Consider the following 16,464-nt stretch of genomic DNA (forward strand, 5'->3'; position numbering starts at 1 on the left):
GATTAAATGACATGGTGTCAGAGTAAGGGCTGGATACATGGATACCGTTTTTATTTATTATTCAGTTGGATACCTTGGTATTTGGGTCAGTTTCAGTGAACATCCAGAATTCCAGAAATCCTGCATTCCATCTGTCACGCAGGGTGTCATGCGGGGTCTCTGGTCCCGCTCCCCACATAAGAATGCAGGACATGGTGAGGCCAAAAAGGAACACCCACAGAGCCATAGATAGGGGAGTCATACCACTATATTCTCGCTGGCGGCTGGGTTGGAGACGCAGGAAGCAGGATCCACATGATCTGCAACCTGCTGTCTGCTTCTCTGCCAACCAACCAACCCCACTTGCTAGCTGCAATCCGCTCTTGCTAGCTCAGCCACCATCTTCTCGCTAGCCCCCATTTGCTGCTAGCGTAGCCGCAGCAGTTATATTAGTGGCCAGTGGTTCATTGGTTATAGCTGACGGCCAACTTGCCACAGCTAATGGCGACCCAATCACAGTTGACAGCCATTTACTACCTGAGCCAGCACCTTTCCATGTGAGGCCAAGAGCCTGGAAACTGCACTCCTGGCTCTGTCCCCACACCATCTAGGGCAGTGTTTTGACCCAGTCAGAAATACATTTACTCATGATCCAGAGTACACACACACACACTCCCAAGGTCTTATAAAACAATACTTCCCTTTACCTCATGTGTTGTAGTCTAATGTTTTCTATTCACTCTATTCTATTTCATTAAAGAAATGCTGGCTGCAACCCATTAAGTTAATTTCACAATTCTCTAGTCATAGACTAGAGGTCTGGGAGGAAAGTGAAATGTTTGAAGAAAAACAGGAGTTCAGGTCATCACTAGGGTTAATTGGTAAGGCAACAGAAGATGAGAGAGGGAACCCAGGAAATGGTCTTAGAGTGGTTTCATTTGGTTCAGTTCTGAAGGAAACACAATTTACACTAAAATATACTGATTCTAGGATTCTCTGAACCTTTTTCCATCCACCATTCAATCAATAAGTCACCATTTTCGTTAGGCTACTGCTCTGAGCTCGACCCTGTGCTGGACAATGGTGGGAACGCGGTGTGATGGATTCAGCCCCCCGCCCTGCCCTCAAAGAGCTCCCAGTCTAGAGGGGGAGACAGAACAGGCAGTGATAGACCAGAGGGGTCCGGGCCGGAATGGAGGGAACAGAGAAGCCTGGGAGCGCCAGAGAAGGCGCCTGCTTCAGACTCGGGGTGTCAAGGAAGGCTGCCGGGAGGAGGGGACTCATAACCTCGCCCCTGATGAAGCTGATCCAAGGACTGGGCAGGTAGCCCGCACCACTGTCTCTTGGGTGTCCCCTAGCCGGTGCCCAACCCGGGATCCTCCCCTTCTCCTGGCCCAGGCTACCAGCCCTGCGATCCGCAGGTCATCTGCAACCGCGTGAACCACGTGCACGGCTGTCTGGCGGAGCTGCAAGAGGCAGCCGCGCGGCGGCGCGCGGAGCTGGAAGCCTCGCGGAGCCTGTGGGCGCTGTTGCAGGAGCTGGAGGAGGCCGAGAGCTGGGCCCGCGACAAGGAGCGCCTCCTAGAGGCGGCGGGCGGCGGCGGCGTGGCGGGCGCGGCGAGCGGCGCACACGACCTGTCCAGCACCGCGCGCCTCCTCGCTCAGCACAAGATCCTGCAGGGCGAGCTGGGCGGGCGGCGTGCGCTGTTGCAGCAGGCCCTGCGACGCGGCGAGGAGCTGGCTGCGGCGGGCGGCGCCGAGGGCCCCGGCGCCGAGACGGTGCACCTGGCGGGCCTCGCGGAGCGCGCGGCGAGCGCGCGGCGGCGCTGGCAGCGGCTGGAAGAGGCGGCGGCGCGGCGCGAGCGGCGGCTGCAGGAGGCGCGTGCGCTTCACCAGTTCGGCGCGGACCTCGACGGGCTGCTGGACTGGCTCCGCGATGGCCTATCGCCTAGCAGCCGCAGGCGACTTTGGCCACGACGAAGCGTCCAGCCGCCGCCTGGCGCGCCAGCACCGCGCGCTCACCGGGGAGGTGGAGGCGCATCGCGGGCCAGTGGGCGGCCTGCGGCGTCAGCTGGCATCCCTGGGGGGCGCCAGCGGCGCCGGGTCCCTGGTGGTGGCACTGCAGGTGCGCGTGGTGGAGGCCGAGCAGCTGTTCGCCGAGGTGACGGAGATGGCTGCACTGAGGCGCCAGTGGCTGCGGGATGCCCTGGCTGTCTACCGCATGTTTGGTGAGGTGCACGCGTGCGAGCTGTGGATCGGAGAGAAGGAGCAATGGCTGCTTGCCATGCGCGTGCCGGATTCACTCGACGACGTCGAGGTGGTGCAGCACCGGTAAGAGCGCACTTGTGGGACTCCCGGTCCCTTTCCTCAAGCACAGTCTCGCCTTCGTTGGTTCAACAGTTCTGTATTCGCTCACCTAGAACCAGGGGTTCCAGGACATTGGAATGGTATTAGTCCCAACCTCACAGCTAGGGTAAACAAAAATGAGCAAATTCTTAGCAAATACCAGGGGACAAGGAGCATTCCAGGAGCGTTTGCTGTTATTACTAGGAGGTTTATATTCATCTGGCACAAAACCCAGCTTCTCCAGGGACACCCCAGCCTGGCCCCTCCCTTGGGACTCCCACTGTACCTGTACACTCACTTTCCTTGCTAATAAAATAGCTCTCACCCTTGTCACTTTCTCGTCCCTCGCCCTGCTCTACCTTCTTTTGTAGCACTTACCCCCCTGTGGTACATTAGATACCACTGATTTGCGTGTTGGCTCACTTAGGAATGAGTTGTTAAATTAGTGGATGAACGCTCCGCACCTCTCTCTCTGGGCACCTTGTTTATTCATTCACTCACTTGGCGGGTACTAACTGAGCTCCTGCTCTGTTCTAGGTCTTGTGCTGGGCATTGCTGGGAACACAAGCCTGGTCCCTTACTGTACCTATAGTTACCCAAGCCACAGCCTTGGGCATTGCTTTAAACAAGGGAGGACCTGCCCAGCTTTAAAAAGATCTCCCTGGCTGTCATGTGGAGGATGGGTTGGAGGGGGTGAGCGTGGTGGCTGGAAGCCCAGAGAGGCCGCTGGTTTGGGTACCGTATACAGTGCACAAAAGGGAATGGGACTGGACCAGGGCAGGAGGCCAGTGGACAGGCCACGGGGGTGGACAGGCTTGGGGAGGAGTTGTCCAAAAAAGGGCTAAGAGCTCTGGCCTGCGGGATAGTAGGGCTGTTTCTGAGATGGGGACCCAGAGGAAGAACAAATTTGGGGGGAGATGCTGAAGCCAGTTTGAGTCACACTGGGTGTAAGGAGCCCCAAGGAGGTGTACACAGGCTTTGAGGGTGGGAAACAGTTCAAAAGGTAAGAGGTTGGGGCAGGAGACTGAGATATGGGGGTCATAAGTTGAGGGGTGAGGACCGAGGCTGGGTAGGTGGGTGAGATGGCTCAGGCAGGGCGTGAGGGGAAGCTCAGGGCTCAGGACAGAGCCCTGAGGAATCTAACATTTAAGCAGCAGGTAAAAAGAGGAGGAGCTGGCAAAGGATCTCGAGAAGGTGAGGTTGGAGAGTTGGAGATCCAGGAGAACGCAGTTTCATAAAAGCCAAGAAGTGGCCGGGTCCCCAGGGTCCAGGCCTCTCTGAGCACGTCTGTCCTTCTTCTGCAGATTTGAGAGTCTGGACCAGGAGATGAACAGTCTGATGGGCCGTGTCCTGGACGTGAACCAGACGGTTCAGGAGCTGGTGGAAGGAGGCCACCCCAGTTCAGACGAGGTTCGCTTCCTGCCAGGACCACCTCAACAGCAGGTAGGTGGGCCTGGGACTGGAAGTCCTTCTAGGTATATCTTTCCATCATTCTTTCCTCATTTACTCAACTATGGAAATCAAGAATGTGTAATTTCAAACCCCTGAAATGATAATGGTCCTTTAGTAAATCAGCAAAATCTTTTTAAAAATGGTAATAGCCAGTGCTAGTGATGATGTGGTAAAATGAGGATATAATACCCTTCAGTGGGCTATTAATTTATTTGTTCAGAAAGATTTATTGAATATCTACTGTCTGCCAGGAATTTTCCTAAGCACTTTATATATCTTGTTTTATCTCCTAATATCCCAATTTCCATAGTAAAGATTCCAGAATTCAGGACTCTTTAAAAATAGTAACAAATCGATTACTTTCCACCTGGAACACTACCAGCAGTTCTCCCAGTGTGGTTAGGGTTCACAGATAAAGACATAGATCCAGAGAAATGAAATACTTAACATGAGTACTCAATCTAGAAACCCAGTTCTGTCTGAATCCAGAGCTAGGGCTCTTGGATTCAGCCTTTTTAGCAGCCCTATGGGGTATAATTACCTCATGTTAGAGATGAGGAAACTGGAGCTCAGAGAGGTGAAGGAACTGGCTCAAGGTCACACAGCAAATTAGGGAGTCAAGTCTGGATTTGAAGTTGGATTTGTCTAACTTCAAAGACTGTGCTCTTAAATGCTGTGCTGTAAGATCCCAATATCCAGTGATTTTAAAGCCTTTGTAGCTTGACAATCCCAAAGCATCAAATCCTAAAAAAAATAACAAAAAGAGTGATTCACAGCCTTTAGTGAGATTATATGCCAAGTGCTTTAGCCGTATGATCTCATTAAACACTTAATGATGTGGACATTATTATCCCCCTTTTCCAGATAAGGAAACTGAGGATCAGAGAGGGAAATGACTTGTCCAAGGTCACAGGGTGAATCTGGACAGAGCAGAACTTGAACTTGAGTCCTTCAGATTTCAGAGTTCTAATTTCTGCCCTATGGCATGTCCATTCTAGGGGGGGCAGAGAGACGGTTAATAAATAAACTAATAAATGAACAAGATATTTAGAGAATTGTATGGATTTATGCAGGAATTAGAGGCTAGTGACCTGGCAGTCAGCACAGATAGTGACCTGGCAGAGGCTAAGCCCTGAGGCAGAGAAGGGCTTGATACGTTCCAGAGATCATCCCCACTCAATAACAGTATCACAAAGGTACTGTTAGAAGCACTTCATAAATCAGAACTCATTTAATCCTCACAACAGCCCTGTGAGGAAGGCACTATGCTATGATCGTGTCCATTTTACTGACGGGGAAAGTGAGACACAGAGAAGGTTACTAGCCAAAGGGCATACATCTCGGATTTGACTCCAGGCCATTCTATGCTTGTAACCTGGACCACACACCACCTATGAAGGGGAAGTATGGCCCAGACTAGAATCATCACGTGCCAGAAGGCACAGAGCAATAGCTAATTTTTCCATTAATTTATTTTGGAGTAAAACAGGTTTGCCTTTGTACCACTCTATCCTCAGCACCTGGTTCATAGTACCTGATGAATTACTATTCGTTGGACTCAACATATTATCTGATATTGTAAGCCAGCACTTCCCACACTCTTTGGTCTTGAACCCCTTTGCTTTTTAAAAAACTATTAAGGATTCCCAAAGAGCTTGTTTTAGTGGTTTATATGTATCAATACTTACAATATTGGAAATTAATACTGAGTAATTTAAAAATATTGTCATTGAAAAATAATAACAAACCTATTGTGTTAACTTTTTTTAATGAGAAATATTTTTCAAAACAAAAAATGTAGTGAGAAGAGTGGCATCGTTTGGCGTTTTTGCAAATGTCTTTAATGTCTGGCTTAAGAGAAGGCAGCTTAGTTCTCAGGTCTGCTTCTGCATTCAGTCTGTCGTGCAGCCCTGGAAAACTCCACTGTACACTCTGGTGACAATGAGAGTAAAAAGGCAGGTAGAGTCCTAGAGTTATTTTGAAGATAGTTTTGACCTCGTTCAGATTGCATTTTGAGAACTGCTGCTCTAAGCAAATGTGCAGGTAAGGTTCCATTTTTACACAGGCATTAAATGGGGCTCGGTGAGATAAAGTGACTTTCCAAGGTCGCACAGTGGTTGGGTTCTACCCTGGGTCGGTGGGCTCTCCACACCCAAGAGGAGGCCCTGTCCTCGTCAGGCTGCCCTCCTTCCCTGTGCAGGTGGAACCGCATTGTGGAGCTGGTGGAACAGCGCAAAGAGGAGGTGAGCGCAGTGCTGCTGGTGGAGAACCACGTGCTGGAGGTGGCCGAGGTGCGCGCCCAGGTGCGCGAGAAGCGGAGGGCTGTGGAGAGTGCGCCCCGCGCCGGTGGCGCGCTGCAGTGGCGCCTTAGCGGACTTGACGCGGCTCTGCAAGCGCTGGAGCCGCGCCAGGCGGCCCTCCTGGAGGAGGCAGCGTTGCTGGCCTTGCGTTTCCCGGCGCAGGCGGCACGACTGCACCAGGGTGCGGAGGAACTGGGCGCAGAGTGGGGTGCGCTGGCCAGCTCGGCTCAGGCCTGTGGCGAAGCGGTGGCAGCGGCCGGGCGCCTGCAGCGCTTCCTGCACGACCTGGACGCTTTCCTGGACTGGCTGGTGCGCGCCCAGGAGGCGGCGGGCGGCGATGAGGGACCCCTGCCCGGCAGCCTGGAAGAGGCTGATGCGCTGTTGGCGCGTCACGCGGCGCTCAAGGAGGAAGTGGACCAGCGCGAGGAGGACTATGCGCGCATCGTGGCGGCCAGCGAGGCACTGCTGGCGGCTGACGGGGCGGAGCTGGGCCCGGGCCTGGCACTCGAGGAGTGGCTGCCACACCTCGAACTTGGCTGGCACAAGCTGCTCGGCTTGTGGGAGGCGCGCAGGGAGGCACTGGTCCAGGCGCACGTCTATCAGCTTTTCCTGCGAGACCTACACCAGGCGTGCGCCGTGCTGCGCAACCAGGTGCCAGCTTGGGGGCTCAGGGAGGTGGGGGGGGGTCCCAGGCCTTGGGGGACTTCCAGGACAGGGAAATGAATGGAAGAGTATGTTTGCGGACCACCCCTTGGTTCGTGGCTTGTCGGAGGTAGTTGGGAGTGGGGAGGGTAGCTGGCATGGATAGCTGGGTTTGTAGACCATCAAGTGTGAACCTGTGCGGGTAGATGTGTGACAGAATTTGAGAATTACGATGGGTGGGTTTGTGTCTTAGCTGAGGTGACGAACGGGGCTGTCCTGAGTGGGTAATGCACTTGGCTATTCATTGGAGTGGCTTCCTGGGTTTGTTGGTTATCTGGAAGGAAATAAGAGGTTGATTGGTGATGATTAATGGGGTTCAAAGATCTTGGTGTGGATAATCTTTATCCTCTGTTAGGATAAAGATTGTGGAAGCGGGGAATTCAGGCTGAGGTTATTGGTGTCAGTAAGTGATTGTGGATTATGAGGTCTGACAATTAAGTTGGCAAACTCATCCTAGAAAAAGTGCTACATACCTCGTTGCTGAATATTACTACAGTCACCTTTGAAGTACTCCCCCCCTTGGGAAGTTATGAATGACACCAGCACCTAGTCCACCCTTCAAAGTGATTTTGGAACTCTTTTTCTAGAATGGCCATCAGAGCTGTTGTTGTATTACCCTTGATGTCCTGAATGTCATCAAAATGTCTTCCTTTCAATATTTCCTTTATCTTTGGGTAAAGAAAGAAGTCTTTGGGGGCCAGATCAGGTGAGTAGGGAGGGTGTTCCAATACAGTTATTTGTTTACTGGCTAAAAACTCCCCCACAGACAGTGCCGTGTGAGCCGGTGCATTGTCGTGATGCAAGAGCCATGAATTGTTGGCAAAAAGTTCAGGTCAGTTCAGGTCGTCTAACTTTTTCACGCAGCCTTTTCAGCACTTCCAAATAGTAAACTTGGTTAATTGTTTGTCCAGCTGGTACAAATTCGTGATGAATAATCCCTGTGATATCAAAAAAGGTTAGCAACATCGTTGCAACAAGTTCGCGAACTTACTTGTCAGACCTCGCATGAGGTTATGGGTGTCTAAACTAGCAGATGATCTTATTGATGCTGGCAATTGCAGAATCTTCTGAGGGGGTCACTGCGTTTGTGGCTTGAAGTAACTGTGCGCAGTGGTTCTCTGGGAACAGCTGATCCAGTGTAGAGATTATTCTGCCATGGGAACCAAGTTTGGGTTTTGGGCAAGATAGAACACCCCGTTTTCAGATTATCCAAGAGTAGGTACCAGTTTTGCAGGATCATTTGAGAAAGAATGACCACCAGTGCTGGTGTCTAGAGAAAGCTGACCCAGTTTGAGGATTATCTGGGGGGACAGACAGGGAGCCTTTAGAATCACGAGGTTACTAAATATTGAAGCTAAGGTGGCCTTGAGAGACCCTTTCTGACACACACATTTTTCCAGTTAGCAAACTAACCCCAGAGAGGGAAAGAACTTCCTTGAGGACACACAGCACCCACTTCAGTCTATCAATTAACCAAATATTCACCGAGTGCCTCCTCTGTGCCAGGCCCTGTTCTGGGGCTGAGTACACATAAGGAAACAAAACACATAATCCCACCTTCACAGGGCTGGCATTCTAGTGTGTGTGTATGGATGTCGAGGAGGAGACGATAAACAAGTATATGTACGTATGATATTATATCAGGTATAAGCTATGAAAAGTAATAAAGCAGGGTAAAGGGATATGGCTGGAGTAGAGGGTGATGTTTTTGGCAGGGTGGTCAGAGACCTGAAGAAAGTGAAGGAGCCAATCATGGGGATGTCTGGAGGGAGAGACTGCCAGGCAGAGGGAGCAGCATGAGCAAAGGCCCTGGGGTAGGATCATGCCTGGCATATTTGATGCTAGAAGCAAGGGGGAGGAGAGCGGTGGCAAGCCAGGCTGTCCGCCTCTCCCGGGTCCTGGAATGGAGCCAGGCTGACATGTGTGCCATTTCTCCCTCCTTCCCAGGAGATGGCATTGTCAGGTCTGGAGCTCCCTGGCACAGTGGAATCAGTGGAGGAGGCATTGAAACAGCACCGGGATTTTCTCACCACGATGGAACTGAACCAGCAAAAGATGCAGGTGGCCGTGCAGGCTGCCGAGGGCCTGCTGAGGCAGGGCAATATCTATGGGGAGCAGGCCCAGGAGGCTGTGACCCGGCTGTTGGAGAAGTAGGTCCCTCCGTCCCTAGGGGCAGAGGGGAGGGGTGAGGAGGCCAGGGTTCCGCTCCTTTCCATCACAATTTCTGCTCCCCTGACCCTCTCTAATTTCTATTTAGTTCCATATTGGTTTTGATTGGATTTAAATTGACATTTTGTGAAAAGGTAACTTGCAGTTGTCAACCCAAAAGATACAGAATGATAGATGATGAAAAGTTTCTCTCCCCAACCTGCCCTCAGCCTGGAATAGCTGGACTGGTTGTTAAAATGTTACCGTATTTTCCTGGGTGCCCTGCATCTGCCCTGCTGTTCTGGCCCCTCACTGGGAACCCTGGGACGTCCTCAGATCCAGCAGCTACCAGCCAGACACAGGTTCTCTCCCAGTTGTCCAGATGAGACAGTGTCCCCTGCCATGTTAGTTCTTGAATATTGGGAATGAACACCTCTGCTCGGTCCCAGCCCCACTATTCGAGGAAGAGTGTAGGATGTGTATGTTTGTGGATCACCATCTGTCTGTCCCCTCTGCCTGTCTCTTGTCTGTCCTTACACTAATCAAGCAAAGACATTTAATGAGCATGTACTGTGTGCCAGGCACCATTCTAGGCCCTGAACAAAACAGCACCCCCTCAAAAAAAAAAAAATCCCAGCCCTCAAAGAGTCCTTTATAGGATTTCTTCCAGACCTATTTCTTTGTCTATTACTCTCACTGTTTCTGCTCCTCCTGGTGACCCCAGCTTTCCCCTCTTTGACCTGATCCAGGCTGGAAGAGAGCCCAGCACCCCTCCTTGTGTTTTCCGGTCTCCTGATGGAAAGCACACCTGGTCACTCCACCACCATCCACAGCCCCAAGACCCTAGCCCTTGCTACTTTTCTGTCAGTATGTCTCTGAGCTGTTCCTGTCCTGCTTCTGTCCAGGACTCAGGCATCTTTTCCCCCTAAATTCCTCTGGGACAAGGCTGGAGTTTTCTAACGGAAACTTTTATAGGGATTCTGGTCCTAAGGCTGTAAACTCATGATTTAGTGCCCCAAGCTGCCGGCCTGGACCCTTTCTTCCTTTGTCCCATGTTTCTTGAGTGCCTGCTGTATACCAGGCTCTGCAGAACGAGGAGGAGGAGCCTGGAGGACTGTTCATTCTCAGATTCACTCCATTATTCCTTTTCAGTCATTAGTTGCTCCTTTCATGCTGTTGTTTATTCCTTTATTCTTTAGCCAAGTATGGTAGAGTCCTTTCTCTGTTGCAGGCCCTGTGTGGGGCACAATGATAACCAAGGACAGGACGTGATTCCTGCCCTCACAGAGCTCGCATGCTATCTGATAAGGATGACCCAGAGTAGCCAAGGCCTGGATGGCGGAAATGGAGGGGGCTGTAGGAGCCCAGATGGAGCCTTGTGCTGGGTGAGGCTGGAAACACAGCAGGAATTGAGACAGACTCAATTCTTGCCCCCACCCCAGGTCCCAGTTATTTACTTGTCTAGGGACTCATTTCCCACATGGTGAAAGTAATAAAACATCCTCTCACTGGTGGGCAGGGGCTGCTTTCCACATCCACAAGGGGGGCAGAACCATGCAGATTGGGGGTGGTGGCCGGGCCCTGGGGTTAGACAGGTTCTAGTCCCAGCTCCACCCCTCAACCTGTGAGATTTAGGGTAAGTCACTTAGTCTCTCCATGGGCCTCATCTCGCCTGGAACCTAGGTGCTCTGTGTACTAGGTGTTCTTCTTGTCTACATTTTGCGCCAGAGACTCAGAGAGGGTTATTGACTTGCCCAAGGTCACAGCCAGGAAGTGTCACAGATAGATTTGAACCCTGCTATTTTTTTCACCCTCCTGGAGGTTTTCCTCATCCAGGGACTGATACTTCACAAGTTGGCTGGTCAAGGTGTGGAGAGATTGATTTCCGTTCAGTTTCAGAGGCATTTCCTATTTCCGGGCTTCTGAGCTGAGTTGAGGCAGGAGGGAGTCAGTCCTTTGCTTGTTTGTCTCTGGCCCTTCCTGTTCCTCCTTCCAGTTTGTGCCGTGGTTCTCTCTGTCACTTTCTCCCACATGTTCCGTCTCTTGGCCTCCATCTCTCTGTCTCTCCCTGTTTTTCCTTGCCCCCATCTGCTCTAACTCTTCTTCTGCCTCTCTCTCTCTCTGTCTTTCTCAGATACTTTACCTTTGCTTCTGTCATCTCTCTTTTTCTCTGCCTCTATGTCTCTCACATTCATTCACTCGTTAATTAATTCAAGAAATACATATCATGCACCTACTGTCCACTGTGTACCAGGCTCTTTTTCTCGGCACTGGGGATATAGTTGTGAACAAAACAGACAAAAATTCCTGTCTTCATGGAATGACATCCTAGTGGGGGAGACAGACAAGATAATTAAGTACATCAGATAGTGTTAAGTGCGAAGGAGAAAATTATTAGTATTTTTTAAATTTTTATTTATTTAAGTGTGTTTTTCCAGGACCCATCACCTCCAAGTCACATAGTTGTTTCAGTCTAGTTGTGGAAAGCACAGCTCACGGTGGCCCATGTGGGGATCGAACTGACAACCTTGTTGTGCTCTAACCAGCTGAGCTAACCGGCTGCCCCAGGAGAAAATTAAAATAGGAAAGAAGGCCAGAAAATGTTGAGGAGTGGTCAGGGGGTCTCACTGAGAAGGTGACAGTGGAGCGGATATCTGGGGAAAGAGCATTTCAGGCAGAGGGAACAGCCAATGCGAGGCCATGGGGTGGGAGTGGCTTGCTCAAGGCACACTGTAGTGGGATACCCCAAACCCCCTCCACTAGGCCTTTTGGGCACTTTGCCCTGCAGTGTAGGCAGAAGGATAGGCTGCCTGTGGCCTGGGTCCAGCCTGGCTAGTTCACTGAAGCCAAGGGTTTGCGCCTCCTTGCTGACACACCTGCCCACTCTCCCGGTGGCTCCAGCCCCTTCTCTCCCCATGCCCTGCTCTAGGCCCTCTCTCTAACTCTGTTGGGCCCTTCTGTCTGGCTAGCTGTGTCTTTTACTAATGGTATCTTGTCACTTCTTTGCCTCTCTGGGCTATCCCTGTCCTGACTCTCTGTCACTTCCCTTCTTCTCCTCCTTGTGCTTCCTTCTCTCTCTCTCCTTCCTTCCTTCCTTCCTTCTTTCCTTCCTTCCTTCCTTCCTTCCTTCCTTCCTTCCTTCCTTCTCTCTCTCTCTCTAACCCTGCTTTGTTTCTTTCCTTGTCTTTCCCTATTTTGTCTCTCCTTGTGTCTCTTTCTCTTTGTCTCTCTCTGGGTCTCTGTCAATCACTTTCTCTTGAGGTCTCTGCTTATCTCTTTGTCTCTGGTCTTGTATCTATGTGCGTCTCGGTTTATCTCTCTAGGCCTTTACCTCTCTCTCTGAGTCTATCTCTCCCTCCTGATCTCTCTCGCTAGGTGTGTCTCACTCTCTAAGTTTTGTCTCTTAGTATCTCTTACTCTGTCTGTTATCTCTCGCTCTGGGTTTCTTTCTCTCTTGCTAAGTGTCTGTATCTCTTTCTTTTCAGATGTCTGTCAGTCTGTCTCTCTGCCCCTCTCTACCTCCATCCTGGTTTTTGCCCCACTGATGTTTCTTTGCCACTCCCCTCATCCCCACCTTTCCCTCTCCTCCTCCTCGCTCTTACATATGCCCCAGGTTTCTAGCCCTGCCAAGCCCGATGCCCTCACAGCCCTACTGCTAGTGCCCCCACTCAGGCTTCCCCCAGCCCCTATTTCCCCATCCCCAGGAGCCAAGAAAACCAACTACAGGCCCAGCAGTGGATGCAGAAGCTACACGACCAACTTGGGCTGCAGCACTTCCTCCAAGAATGCCACGAGGTAGGAACTCTAGCTGTGCTGGACAGTGACTTCTTTCTTAGGGAGGGAAGTGCTCCAGGGCAGAGGGGTGGTGGGGGCGGGGACGCCCCGTCTAAGTGGGTCGGGGAGCAATGTTCACTACGCGCCGCCAGGAGGCGTGCGGAACCCGGCCTCAGTGCGCATGCTCTGCAGGGCCCTCCTCGCCTACGCGGGCTCTGAGGAAGAAGGGAGCCCCAGGCAACGGCGCGTATCCGCGCCTACGGGTCCCGCGGGGACGCGCGCCGATCTCACCTTTTCCTCTGGTGATTTGTGAGAAGCACCCTGCTGGGGAGAGGAGAGGGACGGGTGGGGGGAAAGAGGCGTGAGTGGACCAGTGGCCTAGGGTGTATCTTCAGTCACAGATGGTCCAGAAACAAGCCTTCGCCTTTCTAAAAGTGTCCAGGAATCAAGCTCTGCCCCTTTAGAGATGATCTGTACACCGGTAAGGATCGCCCCAAATCAGATTCCTTCCCCATTAGAGACGGCTCAGGAGACACGCTGCCTTCCACTCCTTCCCCTGTATTCCATAGAAACTGTTCTGGGTTCTGACCACATAGGAGATGGCCCAATAGAGATGGCCCAGTAAACATTTTCCTAACCCGCACAGAGATGGTCCCAGCCTCATCCATCTACCCGACCCAGAATCCTCGCCCGCCTCCCCCGATGATGATCAAGTTTCCCCCAGCCAATGATGGTTCAGGAACCGGGCCCCAATCCCTCCATTAAAAATGGGTTGACTCTCTCCATGGTAAACCCTCATGGGAAACTGTTTTCTCACATATGAAATGAACAAGGGCTGCCATCTCCCCCCCTCCTCCCCATAACTGAAACCTCTTAGAGATGGGTTGGGACTCGAGAAGCCTATTAGAGCTACATCAAGGAACCCCTGACCCTCTCCTTCCCATTGGAGATTATTCTGGACTGAAGTCTTATAGGAGATGGTCTAGCATCCGCCGCCCCTCCCCCCCGTCCCATATCTCCTACCCCTGTGTAGCTGAAGTATCCAGGAGTCTGAGCCCATTCCCATTAGAGATGGTTCAAAAGCCCATCCCCAACTCCATACTTCCCACCTTCACACAGCGAAGGTAGGCCATCCCTCCACCCCACCCCACCCCCACCCTCCGTTCTTCGATGTGGCCCAGGAGCCCTTCCCTCGCTCATAAGATTGTTCTGGACCAAGTAGCAATCATCTGAGATGGCGCAGAACCCCCACCCCCACGCTTTAGGGAGGGAGGTGATTCTTCCTCCACTTCCCAGCTGGGGCCGGGTTAGGAGGCGGGCTTGGAGGCGGGCAGGCAGGGGGCGCGCGCGGGCGGGCGCGCTGCCGCGACGCGGAGGCGGGGGCGGGGGCGCGCGCCTGCCAGAGCCTCAGCCGCCGCCGCCGCTACTGCCGCCGTCGCAGTGGAGGGGCGAGAGCCCGCCCGCCCGCCCGCCGCAGGGACGCCCTGCCAACGCTGCCGCCACTTCAGGTCTCGAGGGCGCCCGGGGGAGGGGGCTGATGCGCGCCCCCGCTGAAGCAGGCGGGGGAGGGGGCTGAGCGCGTGTTCTCACGCCTAAGCCGCGGGAGGGAGGGGCGCGGGTGTGGGTCGGCGGGGTCCTAGACCCCAGCCCGGCGGAGGGGCGGGAACGCCGGGAGCTGTCCGCGGTGCTGCTGCGGGCGGGACTGAGGGACCGGGTCCCAAGGGAGGGAAGCGGAAAAGGGGGGACTTCTAAGGCCATTTCTGGGGTAGTGTGGATTTGCCCTGGGGGTTAAGGTGACTTAAACCTCTGTAGGGGGCCCTTTTTTGGGTAGTGGGGAATCAGATTTGCCCTGGGGTTGGGAGACTCTCAACCTTTTAGGGGGGTCTCTTCTTTGGTCCTTGCGGGATCTGTATTAGCCTTAGATGATGGGGCGAAATCACTTTGGGGGGGTCTGCCTTGGGTGATGATCTTGGACTTGCTATAGGTTTGCGGGGCTCTGACTTTGGGAGGCTTTCCCCTGGTTGTTGGGGACTCTAGTTTTGCCCTCGTTGATGGGGGTCAGTCACTTCTGGGGGTCTTTACCTTAATGACGGAGTACCATATCATTTAGGAGCTTTGCCTTCACTGCAAGCTGTGGCTGCCATTGGCAAACTCTTCCCTGAGTGTGAGAACCTGCGAATTGAGTTGGGGGATTCAGTTTTTCACTTCTAGTGTGTATGAGGGAGTCTGAAGCTGTTTTGGACCCCTAGGGAGCACATGCTCAGGGGACGCGGGGTGGGGTTTGGGTGGCTGGGGATTTGTCCTTGGCTATGACTGCATTTGCCTCCCGGGACCGCTGAGCTGGAGTCTGCTTTTTTTTTTTTTTTTTGGCAGGAGAGAGGAGGAGGATCTTGTGACTGGGGGGAGGAGAAGAGGGAGGAGCAAACTGTCCCAGGTGCCCGGTTTGGTCATCAGTGGGGAGGTTCTGGCTTGGAGGACAAGTCTTATGGGGGGGGAGAGCTCAGAAAGCAGCCTTGTGATTGGTCCTGCTCAGGGTAGTGAGAGGGGCCCACTCTTGGTGCTTGCATTTTGGATGACTGGTTTTGTTGGTGAGTGGGGGCTTAGAATTGGCTTAGTTTGGGAGAAGGCTGGATGGGGAGGATTTGGTCCATGTTGGGGAGTCTGGCGCTGCTTTTGGGTAGGCTCATTTGGGGAGACAGAAGGCAGCCCTGTTGCTTGCATTTGGAGGGTTGGCTTTTGTTGGAGCCTGGAAATGGTTATGGTTTAGAAGAACTGTGGTCTTGGGCTGGATTCTCAGTGCTAGATTTGGGGAGTCCTGTGGGCTCGTTAGGGAGGCTGAATCTGGGTTGTGGGGAGTGGGTCTACTCCAGATTGGAAGGCTGGTTTGGGGGGAACTAGACTTGGCACTAGTTGGGAGGTTGTTTAGGGGTTCATATGTCCATATCAGGGGGCTGGGGCTAGGTATGGGGGCTTCACTTGGTACTCTGGAGAGTGGGTTGCAGATCTTGAATTGGTCCTTATTAGAGGTGGCTGAGACTGAATCAAAGGGTCTAAGTGTTGTTCTTGGTGGTGGGGTTCTGGGGCTGAGTTGGAAGTGAGTTAAATCAGATTGGAGGACTTATTTTGGAAGGTTGATTTGGCCGTGGATAGGAGGAGGCTGACTAGCTCAGGAGTCATGCCTTGGGGCTTAGGCCGTATGGGGAGTTGAGAGGGCTGCCCTGAGGACAGGGGCGCTGAGGGATGGTGCATTCTGGGGACCCTTCCATCCATCTTCTGCCCCCTAGGAAAGAGCTTGAGCTGCTTCCCCCACCCACTCCACACACACATAAAAGCCGTACTTGGAAAGATTTTCCATCCCTTCCTCCCCCCACCCACCAAATCTAGCAGCCTAGGCCTTGAATTTGGGACACTCTTGGGAGGGAATGGGGGGCTATGCCAGGTTGGGGAGACCAGCTGAGCCCCTCCTCCTGTCCTGCACAGCTGGATGGCTGGATCCATGAGAAGATGCTGATGGCGCGGGATGGCACGCGGGAAGACGGCCACAAGCTGCATAAGAGATGGCTCCGGCACCAGGCCTTCATGGCCGAGCTGGCTCAGAATAAGGAGTGGCTGGAGAAGATCGAGAGGGTGAGGATGCAGAAAGCCCCTCTGCCCATGCCAGGTGCCGGAGGCCTCCAGGGAACCCACGTCTCACCTCCTACACCCTCCACCGCCAGCCTGCTGTTCTCACACCTCTGGACTGGTTCAGATCATTTCCACATCTG

At 52.9% G+C, this 16,464-nt stretch overlaps 1 protein-coding gene across 1 annotated transcript in view; it reads left to right on the forward strand.

Annotated features, from left to right (window-relative positions):
- Positions 1–16,464, forward strand: part of SPTBN4 (spectrin beta, non-erythrocytic 4) — a 70,941-nt gene that overhangs the window by 25,397 nt on the left and 29,080 nt on the right. The window contains 8 exon segments of the mRNA XM_033128786.1: positions 1,378–1,916; positions 1,918–2,309; positions 3,629–3,740; positions 3,742–3,767; positions 5,977–6,727; positions 8,726–8,928; positions 12,631–12,721; positions 16,181–16,327. Coding sequence (XP_032984677.1) covers positions 1,378–1,916; positions 1,918–2,309; positions 3,629–3,740; positions 3,742–3,767; positions 5,977–6,727; positions 8,726–8,928; positions 12,631–12,721; positions 16,181–16,327 — 2,261 coding nt within the window.

The sequence above is a fragment of the Rhinolophus ferrumequinum genome, chromosome 15 (genome assembly GCF_004115265.2).
Source record: "Rhinolophus ferrumequinum isolate MPI-CBG mRhiFer1 chromosome 15, mRhiFer1_v1.p, whole genome shotgun sequence".
Lineage (NCBI taxonomy): Eukaryota > Metazoa > Chordata > Mammalia > Chiroptera > Rhinolophidae > Rhinolophus > Rhinolophus ferrumequinum.